At 43.7% G+C, this 16,379-nt stretch overlaps 1 protein-coding gene across 1 annotated transcript in view; it reads left to right on the forward strand.

The window, feature by feature from the left end:
* LOC148519779 (cilia- and flagella-associated protein 337-like) overlaps positions 1-16,379 on the forward strand; it is a 99,046-nt gene that overhangs the window by 10,407 nt on the left and 72,260 nt on the right. The window contains exons 3-9 of the mRNA XM_088476131.1: positions 2,517-2,605; positions 3,520-3,612; positions 7,950-7,995; positions 8,210-8,256; positions 10,101-10,218; positions 14,642-14,711; positions 15,372-15,612. Of these exons, the coding sequence (XP_088332257.1) occupies positions 2,517-2,605; positions 3,520-3,612; positions 7,950-7,995; positions 8,210-8,256; positions 10,101-10,218; positions 14,642-14,711; positions 15,372-15,612 (704 nt within the window). The remainder of the gene's footprint in view (positions 1-2,516; positions 2,606-3,519; positions 3,613-7,949; positions 7,996-8,209; positions 8,257-10,100; positions 10,219-14,641; positions 14,712-15,371; positions 15,613-16,379) is intronic.

The following is a 16,379-nucleotide window of genomic DNA, read 5'->3' on the forward strand; positions in this document are numbered from 1 at the left end:
CGAGCCCAAAGGATCTTAATGTGTTCAAAGAAAATAATCCTCTAACCCAGTGGTTCACAAACTTTTTTGAATCACGGTGCCCTAGAGTAACAGCATTGTTTTCCCGGCACCCATAAGCCAAACGTTTGCTAATGAGAAATTCTGAAAAAAATGTAGAAAGTAATAAAGATATGTATATTGTGCTTACCTGTCATCCTTAGGGTCAGTTATATAGTGTTGGACAGGTCTGAGCTTCTGTTTGTCTACATATTTAAATTACATTGACCATAAAAAATTTGATTTGGTGCTGGACCACCAACCCGAGGCACCCCTGCAAGTGTCCTGAGGCACCCCAGGGTGCCATGGCGCACAGTTTGGGAACCACTGCTCTAACCAATGTAACACCAACATCAATATGAACATATAACACAAGCAGTATGGTTCTATGGATTCATGTTGCTGGCACCAAATTTTAACACTACCGTTTGCAAGTAGCAGCAAAAGTCAAGATTGATCAGACCAGGCAACATTTTTCCAACCTTTAACTGTCTAGTTATGTTGAACCCATGCCCACTGTAGTCTCAGTTTCCTGTCCTTAGCTGAGAGGAGGGGAACCCTGTGTGGACTTCTGCTGCTGTAGCAAATCTGCTTCAATGTTCAATGTGCTGTGCATTCAGAGATGATCTTCTGCATACCACTGTTTTAATATTTGAGTTATTGTCTATTTCCTGTCAGCTTGAACTTGTGTGTTCATTCTCCCTTGACCTCTGTCACTAGTTTCAATTATTTTTTTCCACCAAAATCCCACTTACTGGATGTTTTTTGTTTTGTACACTTTTCGCTGAAAACTCTAGAGGACTGTTGTACCAGAACATCTCAGGGGATCAGTGATTTCTGAGGTTTTCAAATCACTCTGCCCAGGGGCATATTCATTAATTGTAAGGAAATGGTCCCAATAATTCTAATTTCTTATATTGTGATCACTTCACTTCCAGGTTTGGGACCTGGCAACATTACAAGCAGATATCGCTTCTAATAGGAAGCCACTGCCAGCGAACACTCACTGGGGAGGGCAGATTTTGCGGGGGGCGGTGGGGACTGCAGCCCTGTAGCCCCAAGGTAAAATCCGCCACTGATCCTAAGGATTCCTCTCTCGGTTAATGTTGTGATATGTACTTAAAAGGGCTAATGCCACCTGAAGAATCCTATGGAGGCTACTTTTGTGATAGAAAACGGGGGCTGTCCGCAGCAGATATTAATATCAGCTTTAGTCCCTCATACGTACATTCCAGTGATGCTAAATATTTGTGAGTGGAAAATGGCTGTTTTGGAGGGACTATCTTGCCATTTTTATTTGATAAATATGCCCTTATGTCACTTAGATCACATTTCTTCCTTATTCTGGTGTTTGATCTGAACAACAACTGAACCACTCTACCATATTTGTATTCTATTAAGGATTGAGTTGCTGCCAAATGATTGGCTGATTAGATAATAAGCTGTATATTTAAACTTCTTTCTTACTGTCAAAACATTTACTGGCAGTTGGCGTCCATGGTAATTAATTAGAAAACACTTTATATAACAGTTATGAGGCTATTTAAATTAACATTATGTTCCTAACTGAACAATATCTGGTCATACACTGCATACACTCATTTATAATAACTTTTATAAGAGCCACCTAAACAATTAGCGTTTGATTTGAAAATTGTAGCAGCATCTTTGCAGTTCACTGTTTCCTAACTATGGGCTGATTCAGAGATGAACGTTCATTCGAGGATGAATGTACAGTATATCTCGGATGGTTAGGGGTCTGCACTTGCTAAGGACCAGTACTGCGCATGTACAGAACGGGTCCTGCTATCTCACTTGCAGACCTCCCATGCTGCAGCATGATTGACATGCTGCTGCATTTGAGGGGGAGGAGCGGGGCGTGCCTGGTCGCCAACCTCGGAAATGGGGGCATGTTGCCTCCGTTTTCCGGGAGAGACGAGGCCAGGGTCTGCGTCGGTGGATGCAGATTCCCGGACTCTTGCGTGACCAGGCACCGGCCAGGCTGCGGAAGCGATGGTGATCTCAGCCTGAGACATCGGTCGCAATGCTGGGATTGCAAACGCAGCAAGGAGGGTCTGACAGCTCCTTCTACATTTGCATCTGAGATGGACGGATTTACACAGCCGCTTGTGTGCAGCTCTGCAAATCCGTAATCTCTGAATCAGGCCCTAGGTGCACAATAAGAAAGAGTATTTGCTTATTTTGGATAAGGCATCTTACATAAACCCTGCATTGTAAGCAATACTTACATTATCTTTTATACAATATACTGTATATCCCACTTTAGTGTGCACTGGGTAATAAAATAAAATGGCAAAACCGTTAACATCAGCAAAGTATTATATGTATCTCTAAAGCATTACAATTTACCTAAAACTACAGTTGTACTAAATTTAGCAATGACAAACGAGTTACACAGTATCAATAAAACTATACTGAAGTTTATGTGGCAGTAATTCCTATTTACATATGTATTACAGGATGAAAACAAACCGCAAAACAGGACAATGAAATGGATATCAGATTCCACACTAATGACTCAGTTTAACAAGTTGGTTGTTGGAACATGGTAAGAAAACTTGTCTTGTCATTTAAGGAAGACGATTGCATATCTGACACACGCCCATTAAATATTTCCATGATATCATACAGTATATTGAGTTCTGAAAGTACCCTTCCCTTATTTCTCTGTCCATGTGGATGCAAGAAAAAGGCCCCTCCCACTGGAATGGCAGCCATTTATTCTAAAAATGTGCTGTACCATAAAACTTCTATAAACATAAAATTATCTCCGCTGTAAAGCAGGATACACACCAATGCAATCGTCTGACAGATCATAAGATTCACAACCTTTCGTGAGATATTGTAAGAGTGTGTATGCACCCCCGATCATGTTTAATCTCAAGAAAATCAGTTGCATTTGCTTATTTGGTTTTATGGGAGGCCTAAAATGTCTGCCGTGTAATGGTACAATGTCAGACAAACTTGGAAGTGTGTACGCACCATCAATATTTCTGCTGCTGCACCTGTGGTCACTACTTTTTCAGCAGATGGCTTGAAGAGATGATGAGGATCACATATTGCATGGTACATATATTGTAATACCTGTAGTGTGTATGCATGACTTTGCAAGTTCATCTGGTTTTTCAATCATAATTGTAATTGTAAGAAGAATTGCATCTCAAATACGACTGTAAAAGTGTATACCTAGCTTTAGTATATCTGATGTTTCAATGACTGGATCAGCAGTTGATAGTAATGTTTGTATTATGGGGTAAATGTAATAACCTCCAAATTGCAGTCATCTGCAACTATTTGGAAAGTCTGGCCAATGTTCTATTGTAGCAATCATTTAAAAGGCAAAACCAACCTGATTTTGCCGTTTAAGTAATCGCTACATTAAAACATAAGCCAGACTCGCCGGGAAGTCGCTGATGTCTGCAATTCGCAGGCTATTACATTATGCCCTATGTCTATTTCCAGTGACAGAGAGATACGACTTTATGAACTCTCCAACTTTGAGCCGTATTGCCAGATAGTAGGTTTGGAGACTATGCCGCTGCACCTAGGTTACAGGTAATCTTCATGCATGGCTTGACTTGTTTATTTTCATACAGTTATTTAATTTACAGTCAATAAACACTTTTCTAGAAAGTTTGTATTAACAACTATATATCTACAATTTATATATATATATATATACAGTTCAAGAGGTCCGGCACTCCAAAAAACGATACATATCCTGCAGGGGTGCCCGCACAAAAAGGATTGAATATGCAGCTAAGGTGCAGCACTCCCTTATAAAAAACCACACAGACCACCAGGGACATAAAGGAACGTGTGGCTGCACCTTAGCTGCATATATATATATATATATATATATAGCTTTCTGTCATTTCCGCACTCTCTTCAGAATAGTAATTGCTAGGGTGCAACATCTAAATTGCGGTTTTGGTAAACCCAAAAACCACCAATACAAAAATTTTTCGTAGGGGTGCACTCACCAGACTTCAACCACAGGTTCAAATGGCAGCATAACAACTTTATTTCATCAGTTATAAATCCAGATTTATAACTGATGAAATAAAGTTGTTATGCTGCCATTTGAACCTGTGGTTGAAGTCTGGTGAGTGCACCTCTACGAACATTTTTTATATATATATATATATATATATATAAAATCACAGAGGGAAAGAATTGTTCTCTCAATCTGCAGTTTCAAGGAGAAAAGTGTTCGATTAATCTCTTTCATTATTAATTGCTTTTATTGTAGGCCTGTTCTAACTGAGCGCCTTATTCAGCTTCGGACGGAATTGCAAAATTGCTCGCAAGCAGCTTAGCAATTCCATCTGTGCAGATATGTTAATGCACAGGGGGCACAGGGGGCATCATGCCTCCTGCTGCATTACTTATTCGAGCTGCGTTGTCCAATCACAGATGAGAGGAAGAAGCCAGGAAATCTCCGTAAGCCGACGGAGATCCTGGCCTCTACCCTCCCCCCCAATGGCGGCGACAAACCACCGTCTCGGGAAATGGAGGCCATCACCACCCCATCCGTGCCCACAAATGGCAGCAGACTGTCAATCAATGACAGTCTGCTGCCAGTCAACGTGCGGGATCACAGACCCGTTCTGCACATGTGCAGAACGGGTTACATGCCTGCACTGCTGAATGAGGGCCTGAGAATGAACTGAAAAGCAGGAATTACCTTAATTAATGGGTAGACTAGTTGATTAATTTATACTGAAATAATTCATACACACCTTAGAATTTAGAACCCATGACACAAAAGATAGGGTGAATGTAATAGCCTGCACAATGCAGGCATCTGCAAATTTCCGGTGAGTCTACTCCATGTTTTAAATGTTCGTCCCTTTAAACAATGTGGCAGACTTGCCGGGAACTCGCTTTTGCCTGCATCACCTAGGCCAGGGGTAGCCAACTTTGGTCCTCGAGAGCTACCATCAGTGCATGTTTTCCAGGTCTCCTCACAGAATCACAAGTGAAACAATTAGCTCCACCTGTGGATTTTTTCAAATGTGTCAGTGAGTATTGACTACACCTGTGCACCTGCTAGGTGGTCTAGAAAATGTGAACTGTTACTAGCTCTCGAGGATGGAGGTTGGCTACCCCTTACATTTATCACAATATGTCCTGTTTATCTGTAGTGGTTATTTTCACTTTACATTTCTATAAAATGTCCAATACAACATAAGAGCATAAATATAATCATGTACAAATATACGGGTGTGCAATATATTTTTGGCACAGATGCGGTTACTTGTCTGGCTCATGCGTCACAAGCAGCACCCCTACTTTCCATTATTAGGCATCCTCCAGAAAGTGCTCTGTGCATTATGTAAGGGTTTGGCTGTAAATGTACATTGATGTAACTATTCTTTAGCCACTGCCTATTTATGTTTTAAATAATGAAGGAGAGTGAGGGAATACAGGAACTTATTTTATTATATTGTGTTTTTTAACATTTTCATTACACCTAAGAATGTGCTTTCCTGTGTAGGATATGTCTATGGTTTCCCTCTGAGCGAGGCCTAGATGCCTCCGCCTCCCTTTGCTTGGAGAGAGACGCTCTGCTACCTCCATGTAAACAGAAGAATCTCCCTAAATGCGTTTTCTCAAACACTTGGAGCTCTATGAAATAATCTTGTACCACAAACAAAATCTGATTTGGTGTATAAATAACAGCACTCACGCACCTAGTCTACACTCTGTATGGAACGTCCTAGCTCAGTCCATCAGCAGATGCAAAATGTTGCTTCCCTTTAATCACTGTCAGTTTCGAATGCAAGATCCCTGCTTGTTGCATGGTAACTGCTCTTTTACATGTAAATAGAAGTGATTCTGACTCATACGCAACTCAGTCTTTTCTCTGCTATAGCTGAATGGGTGTTACTAAGTTGCAACTGGGTGGCAATGGGGTGTTCATACATAAGAGAAACGACCTGTGGAAGTGTAGCCAGAGTTGCGACATGTACAGTGCACAGCATTTTAAGTAGAGATGAGCAGTTGGGTCGTGGTTCGATCTTTCCAGCCACGTTCAGATCCTAGAACAAAGCAAAACGCTACCTTTCATGGACATCTGTGCCAAGATGAACGTAAGAGATGAGGTTTTGCCTTGTTGTGAGATTGGAACTTGACAGGAAGATCTGAGCCACAACCCAAACGCTCATCTCTACTTCTAAGTTGTATCTTCTGCATCTAACAGAGTGTGTGCAAATGCCACTGATAGTGATGATGGCTGCTCTTGTGGCGGTGTGATCGCATAGATGCATACAACCCAGAATACGGGCATATAGTCACATAGGTGTCCAAAATTTTCACAGCACTACAAGTAATACCAGAACAGGTACCTAGAGGATGAATAACACATCTATAATATAAGCAGCCTAATTGATGTCCAGAAGTTGCTCACTAGTCATGAGGGGAGGCACCCGCAACCTCCCCCCCCTTACACGCACACACTCACAGCACCCATAAAGACCAAAGGGGTGACATAAATTAAAGAGAGGGATGGCAGTGGGACAGAGATGAAAGATACATGGGGGAGTGGGGGGGTAAAAGAGAAAGATAGGGTTAGGATGAAAGATGGGGCAAAGATGAGAGAGACAGATAGCGGGGTGTGGAAAGGGCAGAGATGGGAAGACAAATGACAGTGCTTGAAGCTGACTACCCCTGCCTTGCACAATCCCACACACACACCCAACTGCAACACCCCATCTGTGGTCCCAACCACAAGCAACTCCACACACAGAGAGATCAGAAAGAAAAGGAAACCAGGAGAATAGGACAGAGATAATATAAATGGGGGATGACAGAAATAATATAAATGGGGGATGACAGAGATGAAAGGCACACGGGGGGGGGGGGGTCATGATGCTGGAGTTCACACATGGGAACATGAGGCTGGAGAAACTCGAGAGGGGCATAGACACAGGGGAGACATGAGGCTAAAGAGATATATGGGGGAAATGAGGCTGGAGAGACATGGGGGCATGAGGCTTCAGAGACACAAGGGGTGGCAAAAGACTGGAGGGACACATGGGTGGCATGAGGCTATGGAGAGACACGAGGGGCATGAGGCTGGAAAGAACATTGAGGGATGAGGCTGGAAAGATACAGAGGGGATGAGGCTATATAATAGCCACAATAGCTAGCGACCTGGAGAATGATGGGTCAAAAATACTAGTTGTGACATAATGGGCCTAGTTTTGTCCAATTGCACAGTTTTTATGGGAAGCACTTGGATCTCTTTGTCAAAGAGGTACCTGTATGGGGATGGCAAATATTACAATATTTTTGGCTGATCAAGAAGCCCCAAGATTTCATTTCATGGTACAGAGTAATCAAATGAGTTTCAAGGGGTGAAGAGCACATTTACCAGGATGTATCCAGTTTTGCAGGTGGTGGAAATCAGCCCTAGGCCTATACTTTCAAAGGGACTCCTTCCAGACACACGTTGTATGGAATGACTCATTTTCTAGATGCATTTCTACAAGTGTTATAAAGACTGTCCTGAAATTCCCTCGATCTCATGATTCATACAAAGATATAGAGTAATATTTTAGGAGAAAATAAATGATAAACTTAATTAAAGAGTGGTTGTGCAGTGACATTAGCCAGAACTTTGAAGTGACTTTTTACTGTTTCCCCCACTCTCATTTCCATCTGGACCCCCAGTCCCACAGACATAGCCACTAAATTATATTCCACAGGCAGCTCCCAAATGTGGGCATACTACCAGGTGTGTAAGGAAAATTAATAAATGATTGTTTTTTTTTTAAATGTTTTCTTGTTTATTTTATGTTTTTAATAGTGCTAGAATATTTTATTAGAACTAGTTAAATTTAAATGTTTCTTATTTCTCAATATTTCTATATATATTTTTATTTTAGTCTTCGTGATACAGATGAGTGTGTCATTTATTTTGGTGATGAGCAAGTAAGTCGATATTTCTCAGAATGTTTTAGTAAATAACTGATGTTCCTCAAATTGTTTTAGTTAAAAATAACAAATTATTTCGTAACATTGTAGAATAATATTATTTACTTTGTTTCTGTTTAAATTACACATACAGTAGATGGAATGGCAATTAAGAAAAGAGATTTTTTTTAGTGTACATTATTTATTAGTGTATATAATTGTTGTATTTCAGGGATGTGTCAACGTCATTCTAATTTCACACATGGCAGAAACACTTCGGTAGGTACAGTACATCAAATGTTAAACAAAAACAGGTGCAAAATTAATTTTACACAAACCATGAGTCACAAATGCCTATTGCATCTCTCATAAGGCAGCTTCTGTGAGATACCATATATACTCGAGTATAAGCCGACCCAAATATAAGCCGAGGTACCTACTTTTACCCCAAAAAACTGGGAAAACTTACTGACTCGAGTATAAGCCTAGTGTGGGAAATGGCAGCAGCTGGTAGTGCCCCCAGTAGTAATTCCCCCTGGTTGTGCCCCAGTAGTAATCCCTCCTGGTAGTGCCCCCAGTGGTAATCCCCCCCTGGTAGTACCCCCAGTGGTAATCCCCCCTTTCAGTGCCTCCAGTAGTAATCCCCCCCTGCTAGTACCCCCAGTGGTAATCCCCCCTTTTAGTACCCCCTGTAGTAATCCCCCCTGGTAGTCCCCCCAGTGGTAATCCCCCCTTTTAGTGCCCCCTGTAGTAATCGCCCCCTGGTAGTGCCCCCTGTAGTAATCCCCCCTGGTAGTGCCCCCTGTAGTAATCCCCCCCTTTTAGTGCCCCCTGTAGTAATCGCTCCCTGGTAGTGCCCCTTGTAGTAATCGCCCCCTGGTAGTGCCCCCTGTAGTCCCCCCCCCAGTAGAGAGAGACATGATAAGAATAAAAAAAAAAAAATCACTTACCTGAAACTCCTGCTCCTGGTCCCGCCGCTAACAGCTCCTCCGGCCGCTTTGCATGGGAGAGACGTCGTGATGACGACGTGTCTCCCATTACCCACTGCGGGAGCCGGAAGATGGCTCCCGCAGTGGGAGCAGCAGCAGCCGCTGAGAGTCTGACAGACTCTCAGCGGCTGCTGATTACAGCAAACACACAGCTGCCGGCTCCGGCGGCTGTGTGTTTGTGCTGTGTAGCGCTGACCGAACTCCGTCCGGTCAGCGCTACACTTCACTCGAGTATAAGCCGAGGGGGTACTTTTTCAGCACAAAAAATGTGCTGAGAAAGTCGGCTTATACTCGAGTATATACGGTATATGAATTCCTTGGTGGACATCAAATAGTCTAATGTTCATTTTAAGGGGACTGTAATATCAATATTTTGCCTCACTTAATTCTGTTTAGCACAGGGAATTGTATATTTTATGCCTAGCTTTATGCTATTCCTTGTCCACTATCTGTCTGTCAGCTCTTTTTCATATCTGTTTCCAGAACTGCCTATGGGATCTATTTACTAAGCATTGGATGGAGATATGGGCCAAATGTAATAGGGTGAGAGTTTAGAAAATGTGAGAGTTTAGCAGTAAACTCTCACATTGGTTGAGTTTTATCTTCAAAATGGGAAACATCTGAATGAGATTTTACATCTTGAGAGTTTTTAAGTCTAAAAAAACATGCAAGTTCGCTCTGTTACTTTGTTTTTGGACTCTTACATTGGCAAAGTTTAAAAAGTGTCAGAAACTCTCACTTTTCTAAACTCTCACTCTATTACACTTGGCCCATAGTACCAGCCAACCAGCTCCTAACTGCCATGTCACAGACTGTGTTTGAAAATTGACAGTTAGGAGCTGCTTGGTTGGTACTTTATCTCTGTTCCCTTTATCTCTCTCCGAGGCTTAGTAAATAGACCCCTATATCTTTAATTATGCCATACCCTGCCCCAAAGTATTACACATATTCTAATGTAATGTATTGTATGTATTAATATCACACATCAGTAATGTTGACAGTAGAGATAAAGGGATTATGAACAAGTTAAACCACTCTGTGGAATGGTTTACTGGAAATTCACCAAATCTATACAATGAAAATGTGATCATGTTATTTCATCGCTTGTTTATACATTCATTTTATGATCAACAGGAACTGGACAAAATGCCAAGTGGTGGATGAAATCCCCAGCATTACAATAGAGAACATTGCAGAGCTAAACCACATCTCATATATACGCTGGAAGGTACATAATGACTGGGTTACACAGGTAAGATACCTCAACATCCTATTGTTACAGTAGTAGGCATTAATCCCTATGAGCAACACTGACCGCTATTGGTTTCTGTGTGGAATTCTCACTGAATTATATTAGAATGGACATGATATACTGACTAAGTGGCAACAGAGATATAAGTAATAAATTATAGTATGCTGCCAACAGGCCCGACTCAATTCATTTAAATCATATACTTTACTTTTCTCCTATATTTTCAGAATATTTTCCATTTATAGTATATCTATATATATCCAGTAGAGAAAGTTAGCATGCTCACACATCGATGGATTCAATTGCTGGGTTGCTTTAAAACCTCAATTTACAATTGTTTAGATTATTACTTTATTATCCATAGAAATATAGTGCACTCACCAGGGCTTTGGTGACCATGCGGTGAATAACCTTTGGATATTGTTTTGACAAAGGTCTCTGTGCATATAGAAAAGTCAAATATCATTATACACGGGCGGTGCTAGGGTGTACGGTGCCCCCCTTCAAACTATAAATTTGCGCCCTCCCATTTCTCTATAAAGGGAGAGCGCGCCTTAGGCGTGGGCCACAAAAATGGGCTTGGTCCCACAAGAAAGAAGCATGATCACACAATAGTATCCCCAATTCAAATTACGCCACACAGTAGCACAATCTTATTCACATGTCCCTTATTCACGTTATAACACACAGTAGTGGCCCTTATACACAATGCCCACAGTAGTAGTGGCCCTTATACACACTGCCCACAGTAGTAGTGCCCCTTATACAATGCCCACAGTAGAAGTGCCCCTTACACAATGCCCATTGTAGCAGTGCCCCTTATACTATGTTCACTGTAGTAGTAGTGGCGTAACTAGGGTATTTGGAGCCCAGGGCAAATGTAAAAATGGAGCAACCCCCTCCCTATGTGCGCGCGCCTAAGGCGCGCGCTGCGAAAAATGGGTGTGGTCACTTAAAATGGGGCTTGTCAACTTGACACACCCCTTTATCGTCACTCTGAACATTCCTTTCCATATGCACCTTAACCCCAGTAGTGCCTCTTATACAGTACCCCCAGTTTGCAATGTCCCCAGTTGCGGTCCCTCTTATGCAGGCCCATAGTAGTGCCCCTTATACAGTTCCCCCAGTAGTGGTCCCCTTATGCAGCCCCCCATTAGATCCCCTTATACAGTACCCCCAGTATGCAATGCCCCAGTAGTGGTCTCCATTATGCAGCCCCTCATTAGTTCCCCTTAATCAGTGCCCCCAATAGTGGCCCCCCTTATGCAGTGCCCCATGTTGTGGTTCCCCCTATGAAGTGCCCCCAGTAGTGGTCCCCCTTATGCAGTGCCCCCAGTAGTGGTACCCCCTTATGCAGTGCCCATTATATAGTGCCCCCAGTTGTAGTTCCCCCTATGCAGTGCTCCCAGTAGTGGTACCCTATATGCAGTGCCCTTTATATTGTGCCCCCAGCAGTAGTCCCCCCCCATGCAGTGCCCCCAGTAGTGGTCCCCCTTATGCAGGCCCCCAGCAGTGATCCCCCCTATCCAGTGCCCCTTAAACAGTGCCCCCCTGTAGTGATCCTCCCTATTTAGTGCCCCCAGTAGTGGTCCCGCCAGTGCAATGCCCCTAGTAGTAAGCCCCTTATATAGTGCCCCCAGCAGTAGTCCCCCCCCATGCAGTGCCCCCAGTAGTGGTCCCCTTTATTCAGGCCCCCAGTAGTGATCCCCCTAATGCAGTGCCCATATACAGTGCCCCTTGTAGTGGTCCTCCCTATTTAGTTCCCACAGTATTGGTCACCCAGTAGTAAGCCCCTTATATAGTGTCCCCAGTAATAGTTTACTTTGTGCCCCTAGTAGTAAGCCCCTTATATAGTGCCCCCAGTAGTAGTATCCTCCCCCAGTAGTAGTCCCCAATAGAGGTTTCCCCTCCCGATGCAGTGTCCCCAGTAGTAGTTCCCCCCCAGTTGTAGTCCCCAGTAGTGCCCCACCCCCAGTAATGGTGCACCAGTAGTAACTTCCCCCCCCCACCCGTAGTGCAGCCACACAAGTTAAAAAAAAAATACAAAAAAAATACACGTACCTGAATCCACGCTCCAGCTCCGGCCACTGCTCCCGTCGCCGCATGTCAGTCCTCCCGGGCTGGCGCACTCTGCATTATGGGAGAGACGTCATGACATCTTTCCCATTATCCATTGCAGGAGCCGAAAGGCGGAGCTTATGAGTGAGCTCCAGCCCGGCTCTTGCAGTGGGCGCTGCAGCAATCAATGATAGTCTGACTCTCATTGGCTGTTGGTTAACACACACATCGCTGCTTCGCTGGCGGCGATGTGTGTGTTAAACGGCACAGCCTGAGCCCGCCTCCCACCCTCCTCCTGGCGCTATTGGGTAAGTGCTCAGGGGGAGGGAAGGGGCTCGGCTGTGCAGCACAGGACTGGCGCTGGGCGCAGGGAAGCCTAGCGCCGGTCCTGTGTAAATGTGTAGCACTGACCGCACACACTGCGGTCAACGCTACACTGCCTAACTAGGATGGGCCGTACCATGGCTGGCGGCGCCCCCGCCCCCCTCCCCCCCCCCTGCGCGCCTGACCTACAGCGCCCAGGGCACGTGCCCCGCTCGCCCTGCCCTAGTTACGCCATTGTGTAGTAGGGCCCCTTGTGCAATACCCACATTAGTAAATTTAGGCGATGCCCACTGTAGTAGTGTCCCTTATGCAGTGCCCACTGTAGTAGTGACCCTTATGCAATGCCCACTGTAGTAGTGTCCCTTATGCAATGCTCACTGTAGTAGTGCTCTTTATGTAGTGACCACAATAGTACTGCCCCTTATGCAGTGCCCACAGTAGTAGTGCCCATTAAGCAATGCCCTCACTAGTAGTGCCCCTTACACAATATGACACTCAGACAACATTATACTTACTTGAAGCCCCACTCTTGCTCCCCCCCCACCCACTGCTCCTTGCGCTCAGCACTATGGGCGAGACGCCATGTCATATCTTCCTTTACCCACTGCAGGAGCTTGAAGGTGGTGCTAAGGAGTGAGCCTTCGGCTGCCACTGCAGGGAGCCCGCTGATCACAAAATTTCAGCGGGTGCCCGGCAAATGGAGTAGGCAGCACCGGGCAGCGCTGTTTTTTTTTCCAGTTACTGGCGGCCCCATGACCTGTGGTGTAAAGTCATGCGCTGAGGAGGTGTTGTCGGCACTGCACTTGATACTCAATAATTGGGAGTATGGTAATCCCCTCTTTAAAGATTTCGGATGAAAGCTCTTAGCATGCAGTAAATTATTCCTGTCAGTGGTCTTCATATACAATTAGTAGCCAATTTACCATCAATCAAGGCAATTGCTACATATAAATAAATAACCTAAATGTTACTAACAGTATATGTAAATCTTACTGGGCTGGTTTTAGTGCTATGTTGATCTAAAATAAAACAAAAATCATCCTTACAACCCCACTTAAGATCAACAAGTAATCAGTAGAATACACTTCTATCAGTAACAGCTGGATCAGAAAAGAACATCAAACATAAAAATGTTGGTGTACGATGGAGCCACATGTGACCCCATCACACAAGCAATAAGCTGAAGATAAGATTTATCATCATATATGAAATTTGTTTTTGTAAGGATCAATTGTAAAAGTTCCACGATGCTAGTCGCATTTTGTGAGGTATAACTGTAAATGTTCCATGCGTAGCTTGTATACTATTATACCTCATGAAATGGGACTAGCATCAGTTAAAAGATTCCTGACTTCCCATCCATTATTTTATGGTCCAACTTTGGATTTGATTATGGAACTTTGGCCCTGATTCAGAGCCGGACGCTCTGACAGAGCGCTCGCTCTGAATCAGGGCCGTCCTTCTTAATTTTTAGAGCGGCCTCCTGGCCGCTCGTATAGCTGTGGGTGACCACCCACAGCTATAGCGAGCAGCCAGGAAGATGGTCGCGATGGTCAAGACCATCGCAACCATCGGGCTTGCGACGAGACCTTGTGGTAGGGTTTCGTTGCCGCAAGCCCTGGAGTGCTTTTGTTTCTATCTGAGCCGAGAGCACTCCCACTGACATCACTTGTGATGTCAGTGGCCCCGGCCCCAGACGGTAGGCGTTCCCATGGGAACACCTCCGCCTGGGCAGCCACGCCCCCGGCACGCCCACCATCGACAGCACACCCCCTTTGGTAGGAGACCCGGAGCGACGGCTTACCCGTCGCTATCTGGGTCTCGCGCATGTGCACGACGGAGCTGGCTCCGTCGTGTGCATGCGCACTGGGCCAACATCAACCCGTTTGCGAGCACTCAGCGCTCGCGAGCGGGTCTGAATCAGGCTCTTTGTCCTTTGCTAGTCTATAAACTGTGGGTCAGAGACTCTTAAATAGACAATACAGAGACATAATACAGAACATCATACATTGTATTTATTCCTGTCTTTTCTCATTGTCAGGTCAGATATGTCCGATCAATTGAATCAATTATTTCAAGCTCAAATGATGATTACACAGCTCTAATAATAGGTAAGTGGATAAGATTACACTGTATTAGAAAGTAGAGAGGCAGGTACGTAGCACCTGAACCCAGGAATGCTGTGTTTGTGTTGGACGATATGGATACATTTATCACAGAGAATCACAGTGTATTAATGCAGCATTTTTCTCTCGCTTATAAAACCATGGAAATAGTGTCTCTTACCACTACATTCTTTAAAGTGTGATTTTCAGAATAGTGTGTTTTATATAATTTGGGACACTTTATTTTATTTTTGCACTTAAATGTTCATATAGAAAATGTTCCAATATTTTAAAAACTTTCTATGTGAAATATTTAATTTATTTAGGCCATCAATGTATGCCAATTGAGGAGGCAAGTGGATGAAGGTGTTATTTAGCAATTTTCTGAGAAATTACTTTTTTTAATGGATGAAGGTGTTATGACGTAGGGATCATAGTAATAATGTTATTTTACATGTTGGTAGTCTATTTACTGATATATTTTGTGAATAATGATGCTATGTCCACTTCCAAAGTTCTAATAATTTATCTTTAACTGTAAATATTTCACCTTCATCCCTCCCCTCTTCAATAATCACATAAAAAACTATAATTAAAATAGTTCCTTTTTTTGGGTTTTGGTTTATGTTTAGGAACTCACATTATAATTTGTTGGATTTTGGGCAGGTTGTGTGGAGGGAACCAAAAATTTGCAGAAGCGCCTGAAGGACCTAATGGAATCTGGCAGTGTGAAGAGCAAGCGCTCTGTGATGTCCGGCTATGTCCCTCCCAAGAGAAATATTAGTGATGAATCTGTATTCAGGGTTAAAAGAGGCGTCAAAGCCTTTGATTTCTCCAAGGAAGCCAAAATCCTGGTAACGGGAGGACTAGACAGGATTGTTCGTATGTGGAATCCATATGTGCCTGGGTATGTGAAATCCATATGTGCCTGGGTATGTGGAATCCATATGTGTCTGGGTAGAAAGGATGTTCTATGCATTCAGTTAGATTTTCACAAGATGAATATAGGGGGGAGATGTCTGAAACTTTCTAAAGAGGACAATTGTAGAAGTTGCCCATATAACCAATCAGATTCTAGATATCATTTATCTAGCACATTCTGTGAAATGATAGAATCTAATAGGTTGCTAGAGGCAATTTCTCCACCTATACTCTTCAGAAGGTTTGATACATCTCCCCCATAATATCTCATATGTTAGTGGGTAGAAGCATGGTAAAGTGTCCACTACTGTATATAGGGCCTTAATCACTACGGAACGCAACTGCGAATGCAATGGCGATTACGCACGCTGTTCAACTGCGATAGTATGCTAATCCATTGCGACCGCAATGCCGCCGCTGCACCACATAAGGACGCCCCCACTTTACCTTTCACACATCCGTAATGTTTAGCAAGAATGTGAAAACATCGGTACAATCGAGCATCACCGCAGCCTCACATACACAAGCTCTGACCTTATTCAGAAATTGCTAACTTCCACACACACTATCAGGCCTCAGGCTGCGTAGGGCATTGCAGTGGATAATTTATACATGCCTCTGTAACGGCGTTAAAACGCACTGGCACGCCTCGCCCGACCACTCCCCCATAACCACCCACAAACAGCACTTCCTGTCAATCCTGTCTGCAATGGGTCTGCGTAGTCACTACGATCATAGTACCGATCGCAATGG

Source organism: Taudactylus pleione, unplaced genomic scaffold (assembly GCF_031769625.1).
Source record: "Taudactylus pleione unplaced genomic scaffold, aTauple2 ptg000183l, whole genome shotgun sequence".
In the NCBI taxonomy this organism is placed as follows: Eukaryota; Metazoa; Chordata; class Amphibia; order Anura; family Myobatrachidae; genus Taudactylus; species Taudactylus pleione.